The sequence below is a fragment of the Pelobates fuscus genome, chromosome 3, assembly GCF_036172605.1.
Source record: "Pelobates fuscus isolate aPelFus1 chromosome 3, aPelFus1.pri, whole genome shotgun sequence".
In the NCBI taxonomy this organism is placed as follows: domain Eukaryota; kingdom Metazoa; phylum Chordata; class Amphibia; order Anura; family Pelobatidae; genus Pelobates; species Pelobates fuscus.
This window is the reverse complement of record NC_086319.1, coordinates 251,567,375-251,594,345: the sequence shown is the minus strand read 5'-3', so window position 1 is coordinate 251,594,345 and position 26,971 is coordinate 251,567,375. Positions and strand designations below refer to the sequence as shown.

At 43.7% G+C, this 26,971-nt stretch overlaps 1 protein-coding gene across 3 annotated transcripts in view; it reads right to left on the bottom strand.

Moving 5' to 3' along the window:
* The window catches only part of CCDC136 (coiled-coil domain containing 136), an 80,036-nt gene that overhangs the window by 5,943 nt on the left and 47,122 nt on the right, over positions 1 to 26,971 (bottom strand). For all 3 annotated transcript variants that reach the window (XM_063448327.1, XM_063448329.1, XM_063448326.1), the window contains exons 5-8: positions 25,125 to 25,439; positions 24,421 to 24,538; positions 15,479 to 15,740; positions 13,623 to 13,757 (exon numbers count right to left, since the gene is read on the bottom strand). In XM_063448327.1, coding sequence (XP_063304397.1) covers positions 13,623 to 13,757; positions 15,479 to 15,740; positions 24,421 to 24,538; positions 25,125 to 25,439 — 830 coding nt within the window. The remainder of the gene's footprint in view (positions 1 to 13,622; positions 13,758 to 15,478; positions 15,741 to 24,420; positions 24,539 to 25,124; positions 25,440 to 26,971) is intronic.

The window sequence follows — 26,971 nt, the reverse complement described above, 5'->3', positions numbered from 1 at the left end:
ATATTTTACCAAAACATTGTGCTTGCTAAACAGCCAGCAAATGTATAGATTACATTTTATTCATGAATCCCGTTTGCCTTTTACTCCTCTATCATTGTGGTTGAATCCTTAAATACATCCAGTGAAACTCCGTAAGCATCATGGCTGGGCTCGTCTCTGGGTCTTTAATGAAAAGTCACCCAGGTTTGGTGGAGTACTGTCAATGCATGAATGTATTATATATGTAGTGACAGTCGCAGAATATGAGTATGCAGCTATCTTTGTAAAGGATGACATTACAAGATTAAAAAACAAACTAGTTAATTATTTTGTGTCAATCAGTTTTTATTCAGTTGTCAAAGGTAACAATAATAGGCATAGTAAGTACAATTTTTGATCTTTACAGTGGTGACATAGTTAAACAGGTAAACATGAGGTTAGCAATCTGTACACATTAGTGGGGTATGTTAAATGGTATTCAGGTTCACGTAGTCATTCAGTCCTGAAATGAGGTCATGTTCTGGTATGCAAGAACACGATTTTTGGAGGGGCTACCCTCCAGACCAGGTTTCATCCCTTCTCCATATACGTCAGGGTTTGTGTGTGGGCGCAAAGGTTAAAAAAAAAACAAAACAAAAAAAAAACCTTTAGGGCGTATGCTATCCTGAGCTAACGTTCTAGTGGGTGCGTTTGGCAAAGTTTTAGGGTAGGATTCTCTTAGGGCAGCTTCCAGCTAAGTTCTGGTATTGATTAGGTCATGCATGTGAGTAACTGCCTGCGTTAGCTATCCTGCGGTCTGCCCAGTCTCCGTCCCTATAGGATGTTGCTCAGTTCCTGTATCTGTCCGGGTATTTTGTCTCTTGGCTTAGTTGTGTTCTGACTTAACAATGGGAAGTCCGACCTCTATCAGTACCGTTTCTCGACCACCCTCTTCCAGTTGGTCTATCGAACCTATCGGTACTGTAAATGCCATGGGCATCCCTGTCGGTGGGTTGTGGTAACCAAGGTTTGCCCTATTTCGGTCTCGTCTAACTCTCTAGTCAATATCCAACCCGTCGGGTTGTTCCGTCTCTCGTCTGGTATGTCAGGGAGGGGGGGATGTACAGTAGGGGGTGTTTGTGTCGGGGTAGGGGGTTGGAGGGGAAGGGCAGGGGTCAATGAAGCTTCTGGCCAACAACCCGGGTGAGGTCCCCCCGGGCGTGCACTAGTTCCATGTTCGGACAGCGCACGGTCTTGGTCATACGCCTTTCGTAATGGGCCCAGCTCCCGGAGCCCGGCATGTCCCTGTGTCTTTATGCTCTTCCCATGGAAATGTAGTGCCTCCACGGGTACCATTGTAGGGCGCACTTGTCCGAACGTCCCTGCAGGGACGCAGTCAGTATTTCCATCTCATAAATAGATTCCACCTTATCAACCCATTGGCTGAAAGTGGGCACCGAAGCCCTATTCCAGTGCACGGGGATCAGTGCTTTTGCGGCATTCAGCATATGGATGGTCAGTGAGTGTTTATATTTCCTGGTGGGGACTGAGGTGTGGTGTAGGAGCATCGTCATAGGTAGTAGGGGGAGATCGCATCCAGTTATTTCTTTTATTTTCGAATTAATCTGCCGCCAGAATGGTACCAGTCGGGGGCATGACCACCATATGTGCACGGTCGTTCCCACAGCCGAGTTGCATCTCCAGCATGAGCCTGCGTTGTTGGCAAAGTGTCTCAGGATATCAGGCGTGCGGTACCAGTGGGACAACAGTTTATAACCAGTCTCCTGGACCTTAGAACTAATGGAGCATTTATGGGTGAGTAGTACGATCTTGTCCCACTCTTGATCCATGAGTTGCGTGCCCGTTTCCCGTTCCCATTTGCCTCTGTAGCCCAAGGGGGTATTGTCTATGGTCTCTCGAAGAGTCTTGTACAGGAGTGACACTCCGTGGTCCAAGTGAGCTCGGTTTGTGCACAGCCGCTCGAAGCTAGTTAGTTGTCTGTGGAGATGGTTCTGACCCGCGATTCTGCCAACATACGTCCTCACCTGGTGGTAGCGGAATTCGTCCAACTGTGTGGGTCGTGTATCTCCCAGTAAGTCGGGTAGTGGTCTGAGCGTTGTTCCTGTGCACCACCGACCCACATAAATCCAATCGGGTTGCGGAAAGCCCTGGAAAGCTGCTGGGGGTAAACCTCCTGCCAGCTCCGGGTTGTGGGTGATAGGGGTCAGGGGGTTCGGTGAAGTGGTTAGTTGCTGAGTGTGGCGGGTTTTGCACCAGGTCTTGAGGGTCGCGTCAATCATGGGGTTGTCTACGCGTAGCTCCGGGAAGGTGGCCCGTCCCAACCATAGTTTAGATGGAAACTGGCCTTGTGTTTGCTGGAGTTCCATTGCCACCCATTGCTTCGGGCTGTTACTAACGTGCCAGTCCACAATCCTATGCAGATGTGTGGCTTGGTAATAAGACTGAACCGACGGTAGTCCCAACCCGCCGGCCGACTTAGGACGTTCCATGACAGTCCTACGGATGCGTGAGGGTCTGTGATTCCATACAAATCCGCGAATGGTCGAGTCCGCATCCTTGAAGAATGAGTGTGGTATAGAGATCGGCAAGGTGGCGAAGAGATATAGCAGCCGTGGCAGCACGTTCATTTTGACCGCGTTAATACGGCCAAACCAGGTGATGTAGCTCGTCGTCCATCGCTGCAGGTCCTGCTTTATGCACTTTAGGAGGGGAAGGAAGTTCAGCTGGTAGACCAGTGATAGGTTTTTGGGCAGCCAGGTACCTAGGTAACGCAGCTTCTCCGTGCACCAGGAGAAGGAGAATTGGTCACTAAGTCTGCGGGCGCCTTCTTCCTCCCGCATTATCGGCATCGCTTCCGACTTGTCCAGGTTGAGCTTCAGGTTGGATACTAGTCCGAAGCTGCGGAATGCCTGTAGGAGGTTGGGGACAGAGATCAGGGGCTGTTCAAGGAAGAACAGCATATCATCAGCATATGCCGCTACTCTATGTTCCACCTTACCTATGCGGACCCCCGTAATGCCCCCATCCCGTCTGACCGCCTCCAGGAATGGCTCCAGGGAGAGGGCAAACAGGAGGGGGGACAGGGGACATCCCTGGCGAGTCCCGTTACATATGGGGAACGGTTGCGACAGGCCTCCATTCACTCGGATCCTAGCAGTCGGCGTCGAGTACAGGGCGGAGATCCAGGTGCGCATATGTGTCCCAAAGCCAAGTGCCTTAGTGTTTCATTCAGGTATATCCAGTCTACTTGGTCAAACGCCTTTTCGGCGTCCGTCGAGAGCAGTACTGTATCTCGGTCTTTGGATCTCGCGTAGTGTATAACGTTTAATGCGCGGATGGTGTCATCTCTAGCTTCCCGCCCCGGGATGAAGCCGACCTGATCTGGGTGTGTTAGGTCCGGTAGGATCCTGGATATTCTCAAGGAGAGCGCCTTCGTGAACAACTTCAGATCTGCATTGAGCAATGAGATCGACCTGTAGCTGGAACAGAGTGTGGGGTCTTTCCCATCTTTAGGGATCACCGTGATCGTTGCCGCTAAGGTGTCTGATGGAAAGGCTCCGCCATCACGTATGGCATTGAGGCTCGTAAGGAGCTTGGGCAGAAGAACCTCTTGGAACTAGTTACCGTATATACTCGAGTATAAGCCGACCCGAATATAAGCCGAGGCCCCTAATTTTACCCCCAAAAAATGGGAAAACTTATTGACTCGAGTATAAGACTAGGGTGGGAAATGCAGCAGCTGCTGGTAAATTTCTAAATAAAATTAGATCCTTAAAAAATTATATTAATTAATTAATAATATTAATTGAATATTTATTTACAGTGTGTGTATATAATGAATGCAGTGTGTGTATGAGAATGTAGTGTGTGTATGAGAATGTAGTGTGTGTATGAGTGCAGTGTGTATATGAGTGCAGTGTGTATAGGAGTGCAGTGTGTATAGGAGTGCAGTGTGTATAGGAATGCAGTGTGTGTATAGGAATGCAGTGTGTGTATGAGTGCAGTGTGTGTATGAGTGCAGTGTGTGTATGAGTGCAGTGTGTGTATGAGTGCAGTGTGTGTGTATGAGTGCAGTGTGTGTGTATGAGTGCAGTGTGTGTGTATGAGTGCAGTGTGTGTGTATGAGTGCAGTGTGTGTGTATGAGTGCAGTGTGTGTGTATGAGTGGAGTGTGTGTATGAGTGGAGTGTGTGTATGAATGCAGTGTGTGTGTATGAGTGCAGTGTGTATGAGTGCAGTGTGTGTATGTGTGTGTGTAATGCAGAGTGTGATGCAGAGCCTTGGTGGGGGGTGGGCATTTTTATTTTTTTATTATTATTTTAATATTTTTTTTTGTTTCATTACATTTTTTTATTTTATTATTATTTTTTTATTTTATTATTATTTTTATTTTATTATTTTTATTATTATTAATATACATAAATTTTTTCGTCCCCCCTCCCTGCTTGCTAGCTGGCCAGGGAGGGGGGCTCTCCTTCCCTGGTGGTCCAGTGGATGGGCACTGTGTAGGAGGGGGCTGTGGGGGCTGCAGAGAGATGTTACTTACCTTTCCTGCAGCTCCTGTCAGCTCTCTCCTCCTCCGCCGGTCCGTTCAGCACCTCGGTCAGCTCCCAGTGTAAATCTCGCGAGAGCCGGACCGGCGGAGGAGGAGAGAGCTGACAGGAGCTGCAGGAAAGGTAAGTAACATCTCTCTGCAGCCCCCACAGCCCCTGTCTGTATTATGGCAATGCAAATTGCCATAATACAGACAATTGACTCGAGTATAAGCCGAGTTGGGGTTTTTCAGCACAAAAAATGTGCTGAAAAACTCGGCTTATACTCGAGTATATACGGTAATTATTAATAATCTTTTTTTTTCAATGTCTAATTTTTTATTGACATTTTTTCACATATGCAGCACAAAATGGGAGATAATGGGGTACAGAAAGGAAGAGGGGAGGGGGGGGGGGAAATACAGCCTTTTATTAAAGTCAACATTGGTTCTTGATAACGCAGATCAAGTATTCAAAGTGTGTGCGAACCTCTACTGGAGCAACAGCGAGTCCAAATACATGTAAATACATTGCAAGGTAGATATTGTAACATACAGAGATATTGTGACATTTGATCCTTATTGCTGTGGGCAGATTAATACATGTACTTAAAATTTAAACATCAACATAAACTGTGAGTGAAGGGGGGGTCGTCTGCCCAGTTCGAGGTAGAGATCTATCTGTGGAGCGGTTAGCTACTGGTGTGTGGTGGAATGTTCTCGGGAGGCTCCTGTTGAGCTCTGAATTGAACCCATCTGTGCCAGCGTGCAGAGAATGTATGTTCCCTATTGTCAAGACGGCTGGCCATCTGTTCATACCTACTCGTCGTGTCAATGCGAGTGATAACTTCTGAGAGATTAGGACTAAGTGGTGTTTTCCATCTATAGGCTATTGCCGTTTTTGCCGCAATGAGGCAATGGGTGAATATGTGTAGTTCGTCTTCCCTAAGAGAGTGTGGGAGGATATGCAGGAGGTAGGTTTCCGGTGACTTTGGTACGGTTATGTGTAACTTCTGTACTAGAAGTATTTCCACCTCGGACCAGAATTTTTTTATGATCGAGCAGGACCAAAACATATGGAGGAGCGTGCCTATTTCACTGTGGCACCTCCAACACGTTGGGGGGGTATTCTTGTAGATATGTGCTAAGCGTGCAGGTACTAGATACCACCTCATTGCTAGTTTGCAAATCGCTTCCCTGTGGCTTACGCTATCTGGCCCAATGTTGTCGTCCAAGAGGCTTGGTCTACCTGTATGTTCAGGTCTTTCTCCCACGCTTTTAAGTAGGAGGGTGTATCTTTAGACCCTGCGTTCATGAGGGAATTATAACATAAGGAAAGTGTTTTGGTGTTTGGTAGTCTGCCTAGGCATTTGAGAACGAATGGTGGTGGTCTTGTGGGCCTGACTCTATGTAATTTGTGAAGTTGTAGTATATTCTTTATGCGAAGATATGTAAATAGTTCCTTTGATGGTAGATTGAATGATTGCTGTAGGGTTGGATATGGTATTACTCCCTCCTTGTCGAGAAGGGTGCTGATACGGTATATGCCGTGCTCTGTCCACTGATCAAGGTTTAAGTCTGGTGTAAGGTGAATGAGTGTTTTTAGGGGCGCTGCGTACAAAAGGTCCTTACAAATGTCTAAGTGGGGCAATGTTTGATCCCATATGCGGAGTAGATTCGCCGTTGGGGGTAGTATGGAGGTGTTTTTCGTTCGTAGGTCTTGGCGCGCCCATAGGGCATCGGCCACCGTTTTTCTTGGCATGCAGGCGTTTTCCAGTGCTAACCATAAGGGAGGTGTTTTGTTTTCTAGAATTGATATGCCCTGTGCCAGGATTGCTGCCTTATAGTATAGCTGAATGTTTGGAATGCCAAGGCCCCCTCCTGAGAAAGGCCTCCATGTTAATCTTTGTGTAATTCGTGGAGGTTTCCTCTTCCATATGTGGGCGTTAATCGTAGATTGGAGTCTTTTTATTATCGTGTTTGGGATCGCTATTGGGAGGGTGCGGAAGAGGTATAGGATGTGTGGTAATATCATCATTTTAACTGTGCTTATGCGACCTAGCCATGAGGCCCCTTTGTCGTCCCACTGTTTAAGTTGGAGGTCCAATTTTTGCACAAGGGGGTCGTGGTTTACTTTAGTGACTAAAGAGAGTGAAGTAGGTAGCTGGATGCCCAGATATGAGATTGAGGATTTGCGCCAGTCGAAGGGGTATTTGGCTCGGAGGGATAATAGTTCGTCATGAGGTAGACGAATCGCTAAGGCCTGCGATTTTTTTGCGTTGTTTTTGTAGTATGACACTTTGCCGTAATTGTCTAATAAGTGTAGGAGATGAGGGAGGGAGTGAGAAGGTTCAGTGATGAACAGCAAGATGTCATCTGCGAACAGTGCAATTTTCATGGGTCCTAAGGGGGTATGAATCCCTTTGATATCGTTCATTTGTTTTATGTGTGTGATCAGTGGTTCTAAACATAATATAAAAATCAACGGGGAGAGAGGGCAACCTTGCCTTGTGCCATTGGTTATTGGGAACGGCCTCGAGAGGAACCCGGTGTTGTAAACTTTGGCTGTGGGATTTGAGTATAGAGCTAATATGCTTTTTTGGAATGGTTCAGGAAATCCTAGCTTGGACAGTACTGCTGTCATGTACCCCCAATGTAGGCGGTCGAACGCCTTTTCAGCGTCGAGTGCCAGCAGTAAGCCTTGTTGTTGGGAAGTATGCGCCCATTGAATTAAATTCAGGAAGTGTCGTGTGTTATCACCTGGCTGTCGAGATGGGACAAATCCTGCCTGTTCAGGGGAGGCTAGGTCTTGTAACATTGGCTTTATACGTGTTGCCAGGAGTTTCGCATATAATTTGGTGTCTGCGTTTAATAGTGAGATGGGCCTCAGGTTGGGACATTCTGTGGGGGGTTTTCCAGGTTTTGGCAAGGTTACGACATGGGCTAGGAGCATCTCAGTCGGGATGTTCCCCGTGTTTTTGATGTGGTTGAATAGGGTTGTAAGATGTGGTAGGAGGTTTGTGGCCATTTTAATGTAGAAGAAGTTTGAGAAGCCGTCAGGTCCCGGCGCTTTGTGTTTGGGAAGTGTTTTGATGGCTTGTAGTATTTCAGCTTCCGTGAATGGTGCCAGCAGGGAGTTTTTTTGTGCGTCTGTTAGGGAGGGAAGGTCTACTAGGTCGAGGAAGTCTCGGATTTCCGAATTGGAGGGCTGGTGAGTGTTCTCTGCACTACTAAGGTTATACAGTGAATCGTAGTAGGATGCCAGTTCCTCTACTATGTCTTGAGGATTGTAGAGTTTTGTGTTTTTTGATGAGGTCATGTATGGGAGTTTAGATTGGAGGCTGCGGGACTTCAGTCGGCGTGCCAATAATTTGCCGGCCTTGTTGCCTTGCATGTAGTGAGTTAAGTTTAGTTTGCGCATGTTCTGTTCCAAGGCATGTAGGGACATGGCGTGTAGTTCTGCTTTTATTCGGGTACTTAAGGCAGTTAATTTTCTAGAGGGGTTATGTTTGTTTTTAGTCTCGGTTTGTTTGAGCTCCTCTAGAAGGCGTTCCCTGGTTTGGTTGGTTCTCTTTTTGCGTATTGCTCCCGCTTGTATGAGTAGACCTCTCATTACTGCTTTAAGGGCCAGCCATTGAGTTGGGACGTCCGTCCCATCTGTAGCATGGTCTTCGTAAAATAGTTTGATAGTCTTGGTTATTTTGCATGATAGTGGGATATCGTTTAGAAGGGATTCATTTAACCTCCATGTGCTTCTGCCCCTCACTGGATATAAGGTTTTGAACGTGGTGATGACCGGGGCGTGATCCGACCATGTTCTAGTGCCTATTTCTACATCTGCTACGTTTTGAAGTGTTATGTTGTCTACTAAGCACATGTCAATCCGTGAATATGCGTGGTGGACATGCGAGAAATATGTGTAATCTTTCCCACTCGGGAACAGATTGCGCCAAGTGTCATAAAGGTTGTGCGTGTGGAGGAGTGTGGACAGTTTGCGGCTCAGGGATGTGGCTTGGTGTGAAGGCTGCTTGTTGTGAATTCTTTGTATGTCCAGTTTGGGATCTAAAGTACAATTAAAGTCCCCACAAATAATGGTATGGCCTTGCCTGAGTTTTTCTACTTTGTTGAGCGCTTTGTGCAGGAAGGGGGTTTGAGCTTCGTTGGGGGCATAGAGGGAGGCTATTGTCACCATGATTCCATTCATTGTACCTACTAAAATTAATAGTCTGCCTTGTGTATCCTGATATGATGTAGACTGCTGAAATACCCAGTCTTGGTGAAACAGTATAGAAACACCTCTAGATTTGTGGGGTGAGAGCGCATGGTATACTTGTGGGTAACAAGGAGGGCTGAATTTCGGAGGCTTTTTTATACAGAGGTGAGTTTCCTGAAGACAGACAATGGCTGCTTTGGAGTTGTGTATTTCTCTCATCGCCGAGTGTCTTTTGAATGGGCTATTCAAGCCATTGACATTCATAGAGAGACATTTGAATTGGTGTGCCATTAGTCGGGAGATGGGAGGTCGATGCATAGGTGTGGTAGTTGTGCGACTTGTGGTGCCGTGTTTTGGGTCCAGCGTAGGCTGTGGGGTGAAATGAAACCTGCGTGGTATCGAGTGTATGTGGTGCGCCAAAAACCAATTGGTGTGTGACTACCTGGGTGGTAAGTCGAGTGCAGGCTGTGGGGGGTAAAGAGGAGGGAATAACATAGGGAAACATAAACAAAAACATACATTATACAAATAAAGAATAAACCAAACTCTCTTCTAAGAGAGTATACCCATGGATGGGCTGGAAACTTAACTTGTGTAGTTCCAGTAGCCATCCTTTCGTGGGAACGTGTGGGGTAGGCTCGTTCCAGAGCCAGAAATGTGATGGAGGCTGAGAATTCAGCACATATGTATGTGTAAGGAGGTAGTAGGTCAGTATTGCATTGCCTTGTAAGTCGGCATCAGGACATTAGGAGGACTATCGTGATCACCTCTTTTAGTATATGGAAGGGTGTTGGGGCGTAACTGTGTCTACTAGTGGGAGATATTCATGTAACATTTCAACATAGATGTTTATTTATTTATCTACTTATATATTTATTTATTTATTGGTATTTTTTTCCTTTTTTTTTTTTTTTTTTCGAAAAAACTGAGGATTAGCCGGTCCTCTCCCGCCATATTGCATACCATGACCTATGGGGTTTTAAGCATCAATACTTCTGTGTGTACTGTGTTTGGCCTTAGTCATTGAACTTAGGAGTACCTTCATTTGCATGTTTGTCACCCTCCGTTGGGTGTGATAGAGTTAAGGGCGTGCTTTCATTAATCATTATCCTATTTTCTACTGGTTCCCCTGGAGCAGCAATTGAAACATTGGTATGGCCCTGAGTTGTGGGAGTCATTAAGATATAGTCTGATATCGGTGTTACCGTCGTAACATACTTCAGGGTGCTTTACAAAAAAGTTGGGGGGGAGGTGTGACACTTCGGTGTCACGCTCTGTGTTTTAAACCTGTGGTAGCAGTTCTTGTCGTATCATATAACAGCTCCTAAGATCGTGGCTTAGATCTTTTCGTATGAAAGGGCCCAGGTCAGGCAGTATCAGGTTTTGTCCTATTGAGCTCTCTGTGGATAGTATGGGAGCGCCGGACTCTATGTGTCACTTACTGAAGGAGACGGGTTATGGTCATGTACCTGACATTGTGCCCCTTGATATAATTTTGGGGTCCAGAGGGTGTGTGGCTTAGTGGAGTGAGAGTGTGTCCACCTTTAGGGGTTTTAGGCCCCGAGAAACCTTTTTGGGGCGTGTTGTTAGGGTGGGTGGATGGATCGGTACCGGCTACCAGGTATCGCTGTGGTACCATACATGTATGGATTTATATATTAGTGCGGGGGGCGGAGTGACACGCCATGAACTTACATTTCATATACACATCATGGAATACGTTTACTCATTTATAACCCATAGTGTTATACGTAGCTGCAGGGTTCAGCCTTACATTAGTGGAGCCTATTGCCGGTAGTGGCCCAGTGAGCGTTAGATAGATTTAACGATTGCGCCCAAGCACGTATAGTTGCATGCTAAAGAGGCAGGTACAATAAGTAGTGATCGGGGATTCCGTGGGGTGATCGTGTGATCCATACGTGTCATATCGTGTGCATACTGTTTGGGCGATGGTGTGAGCGCAGATATGGGCATTCATTGGGCATTAAGTTCCCCCTTAGTATAGCTGCGGGCGGGCGGGGGTGATAGATTTGTGTCAACCTTTAAGTACTATCGCCCTTTCCCCACGTTATTGTTGTGGTTATGGTTGTGGGAGGGGGTAGCCTAACATCAATATTTAACATATAGTAACGCATTATTAAACATTTTAGATACTTATGCCATCATAGTAGACCGCCATTAAACATCGTGTGGTGACCGTCCTTAAGTCAGTCTCTTTGTCCTGGTGCCTCATAGCGGGTTAGTGTTGGTGTTGTCCCACCATCTTCCATTCCGGTTGAAATCGTTGTGGAGATGGTTCAGTCGTTTTCGCCGGGCTTTGTGGGTCCCAGAGGCCCCAGTCTTTCAGAACGGACAATCCCTGATCCGGGTCTGTCATGACATGTTGCTTGCCGTTGCGCCATACTAGGAGTTTCGTGGGGAAACCCCACTTGTATGCCACTTTGTGATTCCGCAGCGTTTTAGTAATCGTGACAAAGTCTCTTCTACGGGCCATAGTTAGGGCTGAGAGGTCCGCATATAGTTGAATACCTTCGTAAGGCGGAGGTAAGCTTTTCTGTGTTCTCGTCGCTTGGAGGAGGGCCTCTTTGGATTTGTAGTGGTGGAACCGGGCGATTACGTCTCGTGGAGTGTCCGCCGTGAGGCGGGAAGGCCTTGGTAGACGGTGTATTCTATCCAGTTCCCAGGCTGTGCCCGTGAGCGTCGGCACCATTTCTGCGCACATGGCGACGACATATTGGGTAAGTTGGTCTGTTGCGACAGATTCTGCTATTCCCCGGAATCTCACGTTGTTCCTTCTCGACCTATCCTCCATGTCTGCCAGTTTCTGCCATATTTTGGCGTTGTCAGCTTCTAGCGCATGGAGCTTATCTGCTGCTACGTTGTGGGCTGAGCAGAGTTCTTCGGTCTTTTGCTCCAGGTGATCCGTCCTGTCGCCAAGCTCCGCTATTTCCTGATGGATACCAGATATAATGGTGGTAAAATCTTCTCGGATGGTAGCTCTTAATTCTAGCAGCATGGATTTTAGGTAGAGCTTGGTGACCTGCCCTTCTAGATCAGGGGCTGGTGGTTGGTCGGGGTTTGTAGCAGGCTCCTCAGATATAGTGGCGGGAGCTACTTCGGCGCCATCTTGGGACGGCTTGTGCTTATCTCTTTTCGGCGGTCGGGACGGGTCCGTTAGTTTTGTTTGCTTCGAGGGGGACATCGTTGTGATGGTGTGATCGCCCACACTATTCTTCCTCCGGTAAGGGTCTTTTTTGGCTGGTTTTGTGCTTTTAAAGTAGCTTTATGGCTCGGTATGGAGAGGAGCTCTTACCCCATGCGACCGTCCTAGCCGGAAGTCAGACACGCCCCCTCGATCCTTGAGGTTGTAAGGAACCGGTAATTATTAATAATCTACTGTTTCTGTCCTGTATTTAAATCTCACCCCCTTAAAAAAATGATAAGCGCTTGTTTGAAAGGCAAGAAAATGAATTAAATACACTGATATCCTTGATTAATATCACTACAAAACAACACAGTCCCTATCCTTCATACCAGATACCTCTTGGACAATAAAAATAACTAGCTGATGGTTTAATAATTCTTACAGGAAAACGTAATCGTATATAGTGTTAGGAATACAAAACTGTATTCCTATTGCTCTAGTGCCCTTCTAACTAGTTGGGTGACTGGTCCCCCAATTCTACAAACTAAAGCCTTTTCTCTATTGCAGTGCCATTTTCTGCACTGCCATCCTGTCTACAAGCCTGAGATAATCATGACTGTTGATCTCCACCAATCCAATGCTTTCCCATATGAAAGCAATGGAAGACTAGTGCGCATGTGCAGCAAAAGACCATGCAGCACCAATCAGGTGGTCTTTATGCGATCATATGATTGAACTAGCCGACTTTTACTCCACTATTTGTACGGAAACGCCTTTAGTGGCTTGTCAATGTTAAAACCAGTAAAGCTATTTAATCCGTGCAATGTAAGCATTGCTATACCTGCAGATCGGCAGTCTCTCACATTGTAGAGTTAAAGCAACAGGGACATGGCACAGAGATTACATAACTGAGATCAAGTGGTCGGAGTGCCCACTGTGTCCTTTCAAGGTGCTTAATAACAGGTTCTGTTCAGCAATGTACTTACTTTTAAGAGTGGGGTATTTTAAAACAGTATCTTCTCTGAGCTCTCCCATATTCGATTAAAATAATATCTTGGGGTGTTTGTGGAATGTTTGTTTAAAAGGCGTTCTGGATAGATCTACAGGGTGGCCCATAAGTTCCTACCCATCCATATATCTTATGTATCCAGTGTATCTGTGTGCTGGATGGGTAGGGACTTATGGGCCACTCTGTACATATTTTTCACTATGAATCTATTTTTGCTTACCGTATGTGTGCACTGCTTTTTTATTTATAGTAATAAGTACTGGTTTTAAAATACTTAGTTATATATACTATATACTTAAATATACTATATATATTGTATATATAAATATATAGTATATATAAGAAAAGCAGTGCACATATAAGTAAAAAGAGATTCATAGGAGTGAATGGGATAAGAAATTTGCATAATGCATATTTCATGTCTTATATAAATTATGCATAGAAATCATGGTAGAATAGACTACGGAGAGTTCCTTTAATCTAGGGCAAAAATTGTCTTATATAAAATGGTACAAGGTACTCTATGGTATGGTGACAGTGTCATGTAAGGAAATATGAAACAGGTCATGCAATGGGACATGCAGGAATAAATGGCAGTGATGGTAAACACGGCAAAAGCAGTCTTCTGACATCCAGTGTAAAGGAGTACAGTGAATAATGCAGCTAAAAGCAGTACAGAGCGATGACAGACAGGAGTGCAACGGGAGTACAGGGCAATGCGTCAGAGAGTATCTGTATCATATCACCTGTATGCCAGTTTCCTTAAGCCTGTGAATCTCCTCCCTGCACAGTCGCAACTCTTCTTGCAGCTTGTCTTGCTCCTCTTGGCTCAATCTATGACGCTGCTGCAGTTCCTCTATTTCACTCAGGAGTCCAGCACACTGCATTGGAGGGAGTGGGGCGAGGGGTGTAAAAAGTAGATATTTAGACTGGAAAATAAACATGATATAGCATAGTTATTTATTTACATATACAGTGAAATTAATATATCTACTTGGACATTTAACAGCATAAAAATGTTAAAGTAGTGCCTTACAAAATCTATTTTATATGATCTGCCTGTTTTTTTAAGACAGATCATGTTATCAAAGTCTGTACTGCATGATTTGTGAAGTCACGCAGTATATTAATGCATGGTGTGATTGATATCTTGCATTACAGGACCCATCAATCTTATGTCATACGTTTCTGGCCTGTTTGAGATTGGTGTCACTCACACGTCTCACAGGAAGCAGGCATGGGCTTCCGCAGGAATTTTTTCGAGGGGGGGGGCATAATTGTAAAGACATTTATGCTTGGCCCCTTTTTGACAGTGTCATGAAGGGGAGGAGCATAGTCGTTATCACATAAAGCCAGGGTGAACAGCGTTTTCACAACTATGGTGTCAGGAATACATGTTTGTATTCCTGACACTATAGCGTTCCTTTAAGCAAATTAAAGGAACATTCTGGTCACCATAACAACTTCATCTAAATGAAAATGATATGATGCCAGGAAGCCCCTGGGTGCTCTCTTTCCTTTAAGGGGTTAAACCACTCTCAAATGGTTTAACCCCAAAGGCTTCCTCCAGCTCCAAGTCGCTCAGTGGTATTCTGCATCTGAAACAGAGTGTCAGGAAGTGCAGATTGACTTCAGGCATGGGTGCCGCTGATTGGCTAGAGTTGACAGTTGACGCTCTAAGCCAATCACTTGTTCCCGGTTCATAAAAGTTTTGTACTTTTTTATGAATGGGAGCTACTGATTGGCTTAGAGTGCCTGCTGACCGCTCTAGCCAATCAGCAACACCCCTACCCAGCGGCACTCTGTGCTTCCTGACACTCAGTAAATAAAAGTGAACACATTAACACTGATATTGTTTTTTTACTTGAGGAGATGAGAAGGTCCAGAGTTTCCCTGCCAGGCCCAGGTACCAAAGCCTTACGATGTGGTGTCCAGAGTAAAGTGGAGGGTTTACTTCATTTTTCCTTCCTGCTCCAATCTCCTTTTCTTCTCCTTCGTTTGACAGTCTCACTTGCCTAATCTATAGGCTGCCCCCCCATGCCTCACTTGCCTAATCTATAGGCTGCCCCCCATGCCTAACTTCCCTAATCAATAAACTGCCACCCATGCCTCACTTGCCTAATCTATAAGCTGCCCCCCATGCCTCACTTGATTAATCTATAAGCTGCCCCCCATGCCTCACTTGCCTAATCTATAGACTGTCCCCCCCATGCCTCACTCCCCTAATCTATAGGCTCTCTCTCCCCTCCACATGCCTCATTTGCCTAATCTATAGGCTATTTTAACCCCCCTCCCACCTCTCCCCCTGCTGGCTGCCAAAACAAAAAGTATGTGTGTGTCCTGCACCCCCCTCCACACATGACCGTTTTGTTGCACCCTTACACACTGGCCTGGTGGCCACAATACCTCTTATTTGGGGTTGTATAAATTAAGTGATTCACTTTCAATTAGGATTCAGTTAGGAAATGGAGGCAGTCAGACATTCTTGCCTTATGCTGTGTTTTGCCCACGCTCACAAACAATGTATATGTTCATAGATACATAACACAGTGTCATTGCACAGTCTATTTATAAGTGCTCCTGGGACTCTGTGTTTGCTCACCTCTGATTGTGCAAGCTGCACTTTCTCCTCTGCACTCTGCAGCTGTGTGTGAAGTCTGTGCTTGTCTTCCTCCCTCAGGACTTTCTGCCTTCTGTTGTTACTATCAGGCACGATGGTGCCCTCTGTTTCCTCAAGGTCTGTTAACGAAATAGGGTTTGCATGATCATACGGTGGGATTTCTTTCTCTATAACATCATCTCTTTCTTCTGGTTGTTCTTGCTGCGCAAGGTCTACACCATCACATGCATCTGTGTCTTCTTCCCTGAAAGAGGAATGATGGCATATTGTTTAACTCATTCACTATCACATCCATATTAGACTGGACCTCACTCATCATAGTACCGGAAGCTGAAATCACACTATTAGGCAGAAAGGAATCTCCTCCATCAGAAGGAAATCATTTTACATTCTAACTGGACTAATAATGTCAGGATGCTCACCCAGGCTGTAGTGTAAAAGTATCTTGTTGTTAATAGCAGCTGTAATCAGGGGGCAAAGACTGTGCAGATAGTAGTTTTAATTGCAGTATAATTTCTATATTATGATTTAGAGTAGAGCAGAGTCTTTGTCTCTGCCCATTCTGTAAGCACCACCCCTGTATGGTCCGTAAGAAGAAAACATGAACATTTTACTTGATAGAGTGTAACATTTTTGTAATCAGCCAATTGTATTAATAAGCAACCCCTAATATAATGGCTAGGAGAGGGCCAAATACATCAATGTCCCTATTAATAGCCAGGCAATAGAATCTGTTGGTCTAACTCTACAGGAATCTATAGCAACTTATATATACTGCCATGTCTACCCCTTATAAAATGGAATATTGTAACTGATTAGGACAATACATTGCGCATGAAATATATCAAGAAAAACCTTGATGGTTAAAGGAAGAAATGTGTTTTAATAGCAACATTAACCAACATGGCCAATTTCTCTAGTTTTCATGCAAGTGATGCAGTATTGTTATTGATGAAAGGTTATGCTTGCCTTCTCTAATACAGGGAAGCAGGGCAGACATCCCAAGCACAGACGGTCTGTAGAGCAGTCAGTTTACTTTGTCAATTCATTATGACCAACATTCTGTTTTGTCAACTGTATATTGTAGAGCAATGTTCCCTAACCCAATCCTCATAATCCACCAACAATCCAATATTTATATATTTGCCTGTTTTATTCCAATGGAGATACTGACAAAACCTGGACTGTTGATGGACCATAAGCACTGGGTTGGAGAACACTTTGTAAAGTACATGATTGTATGTGTATTTGGGTACAATGCCAGTTTCTAAATACAGGGAATGTGGTGTGAGGCAATGCATGTAATGTAGATGTTGCCTTTAGCATCTTTATTTGTGAAAAGGTGAAATTTGGTGGAAATGCAATTTTTGGTGGAATTGCTATTTTTCTTTAATCCTAATGAAATTATATATATGTGTCACTTTAAACATTTCATTACACTTTGCAGCTGTTTCACTTGGTGCTGCTCATCTTGGCGTCTACATGGAAGTGGCTGACAACTGGCTGAAATCTCTTATGCAGCACTGAGCATGCACAAGTGTTTGATTGTCTATGCTATTATGTGCATCATGTACATTATCTCACAACAGTGAGTACACCCTTCACAGTTTTGTAAATATTTGATTATATCTTTTCATGTGACAACACTGAAGAAATTACACTCTGTTACAATGTAAAGTAGTAAGTGTACAGCCTGTATAACAGTATAAATTTGCTGTCCCCTCAAAATAACTCAACACACAGTCATTAAAGGGACACTATAGTCACCTGAACAACTACAGCTTAATGTAGTTGTTCAGGTATGATCTATAGCTCCCTGCAGGCCATCTAATGTAAACACTGTATTTTCAGAGAAAATACAGTGTTTACATTGATTGATAGGAATACCTCCAGTGGCCGTCACTCAGACGGCCACCAGAGGGACTTCCTATCATGCAGGGCCCTAAAAAGGCCCTGTACACGTCAGACGTATTAAAATACGTCTGACGTGTGCAGGAGAGAGAAGGCACTGTGTGCGCGCCTTCTCTCTCCAGCCTGTCAAGAGAAGGAGGGGGGCGGGCAAAGACCACGAGCTGAGCTGTCACTCAGCTCGTGGCCGCGCACACCGCACGCATGCGCGGTAGTGCGCTCAGGACTTCAGAGGGCGGCATGAAGCCGCGCATGCGCACAAGGGAGCAATGACACTTCCAAATGGAAGTGTCTGATTGCTCCCTGCTCGCGCCCACCTATTTCGTCATTTTGACGAAATAGGGGGCGCGGCTTCACGAGGCTCCCGGCGCTGGAACCAGGTGAGTAAAGAGGTTTGGCTGGAGAGTCCCTTTAATGTCTAAACCGTTGGCAACAAAAGTGAGTACACCCCTAAGTGGAAATGTCCAAATTGGGCCCAAGGTGTCAATATTTTGTGTGGCCACCATTATTTTCCAGCACTGCCTTAACCCTCATGGGCATGGAGTTCACCAGGGCTTCACAGGTTACCACTGGAGTCCTCTTCCACTCGTGTAGGTGTGATTTATAGGCCCCCAGGAAAAATTGAAGAGTCAGATAATCTACTAGTTGAAGAAATAGCTAAAATGACAATGAATGAAGGGGGAAGTTATCATCATGGGTGACTTTAATCTTCCTGATGTAAATTGAAAAACAAAAATAGCTACTTGTGCCAGGAGCACACATATTCTAAACTTCCTACTGGGATTGTCTCTAAAACAAGTCGTTGAGGAGCCAACTCATAAAAAGGCCATACTAGATTTAGTGTTAACAAATGGAGATTTGGTATCAGATATTACTGTAGGTGAAAGTTTAGGATCCAGTGATCATCAGTCAGTGTGGCTTAATATAAGAACAGTGATTGAGTCACACCACACAAAAACAAAAGTTTTAGACTTTAGAAAAACAGACTTTTCTAAAATTAGAATATGTGTAAAGGAGTCATTATCAGACTAGAGCAATTTAAATGGAGTCCAAGAGAAATGGGATTATTTAAAAGTTGCACTACGGAAGGCAACAGAAAATTGCATTAGGCTTGTCAGTAAAAGCAAAAAATTCAAGAAACCATTGTGGTACTCCGCAGATGTGGCCAAAATAGTAAAAAACAAAAAGTTAGCATTTAGTAATTATAAAAAAAACAGAGTGAGGAAGACAGAATGATCTATAAGATTAGGCAGAAAAAGGCTAAGCAAGTTATAAGAGCTTCCAAATCACACACAGAAGAGAAAATAGCACAGTCAGTAAAAAAGGGGGACAAAACTTTTTTTAGATACATAAATCACAAAAGAAAAGCAAAACAAGGATTAATTAGATTAAAAACAAAAGAAGGAAGGTATGTAGATGAGGATAAAGGTCTAGCTTACTGCCTCAATGAATATTTTTGTTTGGTATTTACAGATGAAAATGAAGGAAAGGGACCTCAGTTAAGAAAAAGGATAAATGAGTCATTTATTACACGTGAGTTTACAGAGGAAGAGGTTCTATTTCAACTGTCAAGAGTAAAGACAAATAAGTCAATGGGACCTGATTGAATACACCCAAAGCTATTAAAAGAGCTTAGTGGTGTACTAGCAAAACCATTAACAGATTTATTTAACCAATCATTGTTAACAGGAGTAGTCCCAGAAGATTGGAAGTTAGCGAATGTTGTGCCCATTCACAAGAAAGGTAATAGGGAGGAGTCGGGCAACTATAGGCCAGTAAGCCTTACTTCAGTAGTGGGGAAAGTGATGGAAACCATGTTAAAGGATAGGATTGTTGAACATCTAAAACCACATGGATTTCAAGATCAGAGACAACATTGGTTTACTTCAGGGAGATCATGCCAAACCAATCTTATTGATTTTTTTGATTGGGTAACTAAAATTATAGATCAGGGTGGTGCAGTAGACATTGTTTACCTAGATTTCAGTAAGACACTGTTGCACATAGAAGGCTTATCAATAAACTGCAATCCTTGAGTTTGGATTCCAATATTGTTGAATGGGTAAGGCAGTGGCTGAGTGACAGGCAACAGAGGGTTGTAGTCAATGGAGTATATTCGCAGCTTGGGCTTGTCACCAGTGGGGTACCTCAAGGATCTGTACTTGGACCCATTCTCTTTAATTTTTTTATTAGTGATATTGCAGAAGGTCTTGATGGTAAGGTGTGTCTTTTTGCGGATGATACTAAGATATGTAACAGGGTTGATGTTCCAGGAGGGATAAGCCAAATGGCAAATGATTTAGGTAAACTAGAGAAATGGTCAGAGTTGTGGCAACTGACATTTAATGTGGATAAGTGCAAGATAATGCATCTTGGACGTAAAAACCCAAGGGCAGAGTACAGAATATTTGATAGAGTCCTAACCTCAACATCTGAGGAAAGGGATTTAGGGGTGATTATTTCTGATGACTTAAAGGTAGGCAGACTATGTAATAGAGCAGCAGGAAATGCTAGCAGAATGCTTGGTTGGATAGGGAGAGGTATTAGCAGTAGAAAGAGGGAAGTGCTCATGCCATTGTACAGAACACTGGTGAGACCTCACTTGGAGTACTGTACACAGTACTGGAGACCATATCTTCAGAAGGATATTGATACCTTAGATAGAGTTCAAAGAAGGGCTACTAAACTGGTTCATGGATTGCAGGATTAAACTTACCAGGAACGGTTAAAGGATCTTAACATGTATAGCTTGGAGGAAAGACGAGACCGGGGGGATATGATAGATACATTTAAATACATAAAGGGAATCAACACAGTAAAGGAGAAGACTATATTTAAAAGAAGAAAAACTACCACAACAAGAGGACATAGTCTTAAATTAGAGGGACAAAGGTTTAAAAATAATATCAGGCCCCCCACCTTCCCACCACCCTGCCCGTCCCTGTAATCCCCCCTAGACGTACAAGGTACTAGCCCATATACACGCCCACTGACTCACAGCCCACCTCCTGAACATTCCGGAGAACAACAGCCAACGTTTCCGCGGAAGACTATCGCTAATGACACCAGATACACCAACCACAACTATCTCAGTCTCCTTATCCCCAATCCGGAAATGCCAAACCGTAACTCACCTGAATATAAGGACAGTACTTGTACCCCCCCCCCTTCCTTATACTGTATCCTGCAATAACAGTTGTGAACTTTGAAAATAAGGATTGTACTTGTACCCCCCTTTTTTTCTTTATTCTGTATCCTTCATTAACTGCTGAAAACTTTGAAAATAAGGATTGTACTTGTACCCCCCCCTTTTTTCATTCTGTACCCTGCATTAACAGTTGAAAACTTTGAAAATAAAGAATTTTGAAAAAAAAAAAAAAAAAAAAATAATATCAGGAAGTATTACTTTACTGAGAGGGTAGTGGATGCATGGAATAGCCTTCCAGCTGTAGTGGTAGAGGTTAGCACAGTAAAGGAGTTTAAGCATGCGTGGGATAGGCATAAGGCTATCCTAACTATAAGATAAGGCCAGGGACTAATGAAAGTATTTAGAAAACTGGGCAGACTAGATGGGCCGAATGGTTCTTATCTGCCGTCACATTCTATGTTTCTATGTAAAAAGGGTTTAGGTCTGGAGACGTGCTTGGCCAGTCCATCTCCTTTACCTTCAGCTACTTTAGCAAGGTAATGGTTGCCTTGGAGGTGTGTTTGGTGTCATTATCATGTTGGAATACTGTATACAAAAAAAGAGAGCGCTAGTACTAAAATGGTAACTGGCTAACGTGATAACCAATGAATAATTTCAGTAAAATATATAAAAAATGATATAATAACAATATCTGTATAGATAAGCAGCTAAAAACAAAAGAAATTCCCAATTCCTATTTAAAGATGCAAATGTGAGTTTCAGCGCTTAATGAATAATCCCCTTATTGGTAGTTAATAGTGTTGCAATACTGCCCTGCGGCCCAGTCTCTGAAGGGAGGGAATCATGCTCTGCCTCAGTTTGTCACAGTACATGTTGGCATTCATGGTTCTCTCGATGAACTGTAGCTCCCCAGTGCAGGCAGCAGTCATGCAGGCCAAGACTATGATACTCCCACCACCATGCTTGACTGTAGGCAAGACACACGTGTCTTTGTTCTCCCCACCTAGTTGCCCCCACACACGCATGACACAATCTGAACTTAATAAGTTTAGGTTCCAGTGATCCATTTCCTTAGTCTGCTTGTCTTCAGCAAACTGTTTGTGGGCTTTCTTGTGCATCATCTTTAGAAGAGGCTTCCTTCTGGGACGACAGCCATGCAGACCAATTTGATGCAGTGTACGGCGTATGGTCTGAGCACTGATAGACTGACCCCTCACCCCTTCAACCTCTGCAGCAATGCTGGCAGCACTCATACGTCTATTTCCCAAATACAACCTCTAGATATGATGTTGAGCACGTGCACTCAACAACTTTGGTCGACCATGGCGAGGCCTGTTCTGTTTGGAACATGACCTGTGAAACCGCTGTATGGTCCCACCATGCTGCAGCTCAGTTTCAGGGTCTTGGCAATCTTCTTACAGCCTAGGCCATCTTTATGTAGAGCAACAGTTCTTTTTTTCAATAGTCCACAAAGTTAGGAGAAGAGATTATCACCCTTCACAAACAAGGAACAGGATACAAAAAGGTAGTGAAGTTACTGAATGTTCTTAGAGATACCACTGGAAGCATAGTTTGGAAGTTCAAAGTTGAAGGAACAGTGGTTATACTACCTGGACGGTGAAGAAAAAGGAAGCTATCAATGGCTGCAACCAGATTTCTGATGCATGTCGTGAAAAACCCTCGAGTGACTGCAAAAGAACTGCAGCAAGACTTGGTGGCAACAGGCAATAAAATTTCAGTGAGTACAGTAGGGCGCGTACTAAACGTTGAACGTTTCCATGACAAAACTCCAAGACATAAACCACTACTGACGCACAAGAATAGTCAGATCCAATATGCTCAAAATCATATAAATAAGACACATAAGGTTTGTGATTCTCTTCTGTGAAACGATGAAACAAAACTGCAACTTTTCAACCAAATGGATTAGCGGTATGTGTGGAGGTAGAAGAATGAAGCATTTGCTAAAAATAAACTTGCATACAGTTAAGCCTGGTGGTGGCTTAGTGATGTTCTGGAGCTGCTTTGCATTCTCTGGCACTGGAAACCTGCAGCATTTGGAAGGCATGATGGATTAATTGTACCCTAGGCGAAAACGTCATGCCGTCTGTGAGGAGGCTGAAGCTTGAGCGTCATTTGACCTTCCAACAAGACAATGATCTAACCTAACATACCTAAAATCCCACCAAGGCTTGGTTGCAGAAGAAGTCCTGGATTCACAGTGGCCATCACAGAACCCTGGCTTGAATCACATAGAAAATCTCTGGTGGGATTTAAAAAAGGCAGGTGCAGCACGCAAACTCAAGAATATTACTGGGAAACCACTTGAAGCATTTGTTGTCTTGAGCTATTTCAATTGCTTTTGTTTCATTTGTTCATTGCTAGTCTGTAAATGTTGACAATAACACTGATTTTCAATGGGGGTTGAATAATTTAGATTTATATATTATTATAATATTTTATATATATATAAAAATATATATATATATATATACACACACACACACATACATCCATATACACACACACACATACATCTAAAAATAGATCTAAAAATCCTGAACCTAATATATTAACAATTAACCATAAATTCATATAAAACATTTAAAATTTAAGAAGTCAAGATTTGTTTGTAAGAACCAATAATCTGCCATTAGACTAGATTACCTCAATATGTTGTTCCTATAAGACCTGTGAAACATGCTCATCTTCCACAAACCAATCTCGAAAGAAATAGTAGAGAATACAAATACATTTATAAATGTCTCCAGATAAACTATTGTTCTGTTTCTATTGTTCATAAAGCTTCTGTTATCGAATTTGTGAAATACCATGTTAGTACTCCCTTACTATTTTAGCAACACTCAAACTTCAGGTTTTAGGTCCTTACCAGGTTTAGCATATCGTAGATAAGCATATTTGGCCTGTATCGACAGTAAAAGGTAAAGGGATTGTTTGTTTGGTTCCGCTAAGAATACAAATGAATAATGAACAACAATATTGTAAAATTTGACTTTGTATTTAGAGGAAAGAACAAATGCGTATGAATTCCCATCTGTCCCTGAACACTTGATGAACACATGGAAAGATGGAGGATGCAAGGATGGAAGATGCACCTACAACAAAAAAAAGATCAATTATCACTGGCAATCTACCACTTATACTGGTACAGAAAAAATAACAGACACATTAAAAATACAAATATTCAGTGCACAAAGTATAGTACTGACTATAAATACCATTTTAATTGTATCACCTATCCAGTAGCATTTAAATGTCTTTTAAGCAGGAATGTAGAACACAAAGAATGATCTTCATACTGTTGTTTTACCATAAGCCCATATGTCCAAATTTTATTAGTATTAATAGTAAGCCCAAATGTCCAAATTTTAATAGTATTAATAGTAAGCCCAAATGTCCAAGTTTTAATAGTAAAATATTTTTTTCCCCCAATATTTTTTATCTAAAGCGACTTGTGTGATGCTGCTGTATGGTGGGCTATTACCTCTGAATATAAAGCCTTGTGGGAAGTTTTATGCCAGCCTTTCTCGCAATGTAACTGGCGATTCCTGCCTGATAGATTTTGCAGTGATTTGTAGTAAAACATACAAGTCTTGAACAAATAACTGTGGATTTCTAATGAAACTGGTGTTTGATACGTGAAAACCCTAGCATCTAGCTTTAAGACCCCTTTAGTTCTATGAGCACTAACACAAGAAGCTTACACACTCTAAGCCCTCGAGTCTATCTTCCAGGTGATTTAATTGCTGTAACACACCACATAGATAGGCAGAGCTTGGGTTTATGGTGATAAATAATGTATTGATGTGGGTGTGCTATACAAACATTTGAAATGTTCAGGTCGTACCTGTCACCTTCTTCTTCTAGTAGCAGGAGATGGCTCTTCAGTTGACTGTTACTTTCCTGGAGGATGCAGCGTTCCATCTGCAGGTGCTGGCACTGATCCCTCAAAAACTGGAGTTCTCCTGTCATAGGAAAAAGGAATACGCATTATACGCACTGACATCAGCACAGGCCATAGATGATCTGACTAGCGACTATTCAAAGAGAGGGACAGGTCCCCCTTGCATAGCAAAAGTATCTATTAACATGATGATTGGAATGTGAAATGAGAATTTAGAAATCTACAGTAGTTCAGTTTAAGCATCCAGAGAATGTATGTGCATTTGGCTTGAATTATCACAATCAAAAAAGTTATGTACAAAAAAGTATTGTAGACAAAGAATAGCAGTAAATGTACGGAAGTACTATCTGTTGACAAAAAGTATTATCAGAAGAGGATAAATTCTATACCAGGACAAACTAGAAAAAGTGTGTAGCAAGATACACCAGGAACAGAGGACGAACACACGCAAATTGCCTGAATTAAGTTTATACCATGTATACTAAAGATGGAGTCTATACTAAAAGCCAATGGATATTACTATCATTATTATTCATAAATCATTCATACAATATGCAGAGAGCTTTAGAGACGTGGCATAAAGATTGTGGTGTACATGGAAAAAAACTGTAATGGACATAAGAGATGCACTGTGGAAATACTGTTACCTTGAAGGGTACCTGGGTTCTGTGCTGCATGACCAGAGCAGCTTTTCATATTAATTTCTGCTCTCAGGGTGGTTATCTCCATCTCATATTCCTGCCTTGTGTCCTGCAGCTCATGAAGCTCAGCACGCAAACGACACAACTCCTCTTGCAATGACGCAATGTCACTCTCTCTCTCGGCTGCGGCTTCCTCTGCAGTTTGACGCAGTGCAATTATCTCTTCCTGTGCACAGCGCAGTTCCTGGGAAACCTCCAACAGTTCACACTCCTTCTCCTGCTCTAGACTATCAACTTCTTCCTGCACAGAACGCAGCTGAGCTGGGGAGACACAGAGAGCACACTGCACTGAAAGAGTTGTGTATAACAACTATACATACACACACACATATATATATATATATGGTATGTTACAGTTGTTGGGCTTCAGACAACGGATGGTTATCTTTTCTTAAAGGGGGTCACCTGCACATTTCAGACACGTCAGACAATCATTATGACATACAATCAACATAAACATAGTTGTTTACTAAAGTGATAATTGTCAGGAATTCTAAATGCTTTTCACATTTAAATCTAGAGTAGCCAAAGTGGAGAAATCATTTGTGTTAGCTTTGCTTCCAGTTTAGCTACTTTGCCCCTAAATGTGAAATTCAAATTTTTTCGACAATTCTCACTTTAGTAAATAACCATGTTGGATTGTCAGCAGTGCATTAGTATCCAAAGAAATACATTGTAAGCTGTTACTCAGTAGTTACTACTTGGGGAGAAGTGGCACAACGTTAAGGAGACTGGACGCAGTTTTCTAGATAGATGGCAGTGTTAGGCCCTGGCAGCTTTACAGGATAAACAAATGATTGTTAACATGCATATTACGCCAGACAGTATCTAAAATGAAATGTGTACATTCCTTTAGCATCATGTGACACAATTAAGGTGTTGACAATAAAGGAGCATTTAACTAGCGCTCTTGCGAGTCTTAATTGTGAGTAGAATTTGGGGCTTCAATAATGAGCTCAGTTACTAATAAACCTTGTTTCTCTTCAGTGAATTTAACGGTAATCACTTATTAGGCAAATTATTTAATGTGTAAGTAGCAGTGACAGTAAAAGCTCATTTGCACATTGAAATAGGATAGAAAAATCATTGTTGTTAGGGGCTGGCCTTTTCGCTGCATATGGGCCCATGATGACCCCTGTCCACTGGCAAAAGCACCTTCAATAGAGACGTGAGCGTCAAAACGGGACCATGGAGGGATGGAAGAAGGTTGCCTGGTCTGATGAATTATGTTTTCATTTAGATCAGGTGGATGACTGGGTGTGTGTGCATCGTTTACTTGGGGAAAAGATGGCAGCAGGATGCAGTGCCATGAGGATGAGTAGACTATAGGCCGGCGGAGGCAGTGTTATGCTCTGGGCCATGTTCTGCTGGGAACAGTGGCGTACATACCAGGGTCGCAGGGGTCGCGGCTGCGACCGGGCCCGGACCACCAGGGGGCCCGGCCGCCCCTGCGACCCGGTATGTAGCCACTGGGCCAGCCTCTTCTCCTGGGGGGCCCTAGAGCCGGCCACCTCCGGGCCCCCCGAGGCTGGCCCTGCTGCCACCCGGCTGGCCGGTCCTGCGGGCGCGCGAGGGAGCACTCTCCCCTGAGTGCTTCCTCTTCAGCTCCCTCGCGCACCGCGTAGGGATGCCGGCGCCGGAAGATGACGTCATCTTCCGGCGCCGGTATCAGTACGCGGCGCGCGAGGGAGCTGAAGAGGAAGCACTCAGGGGAGAGTGCTCCCTCGCGCGCCCGCCAGCCTGACTGCCCGCCGGGTGACCGGACCCCCAGGAGCCCAGCAGCACCACTGGAC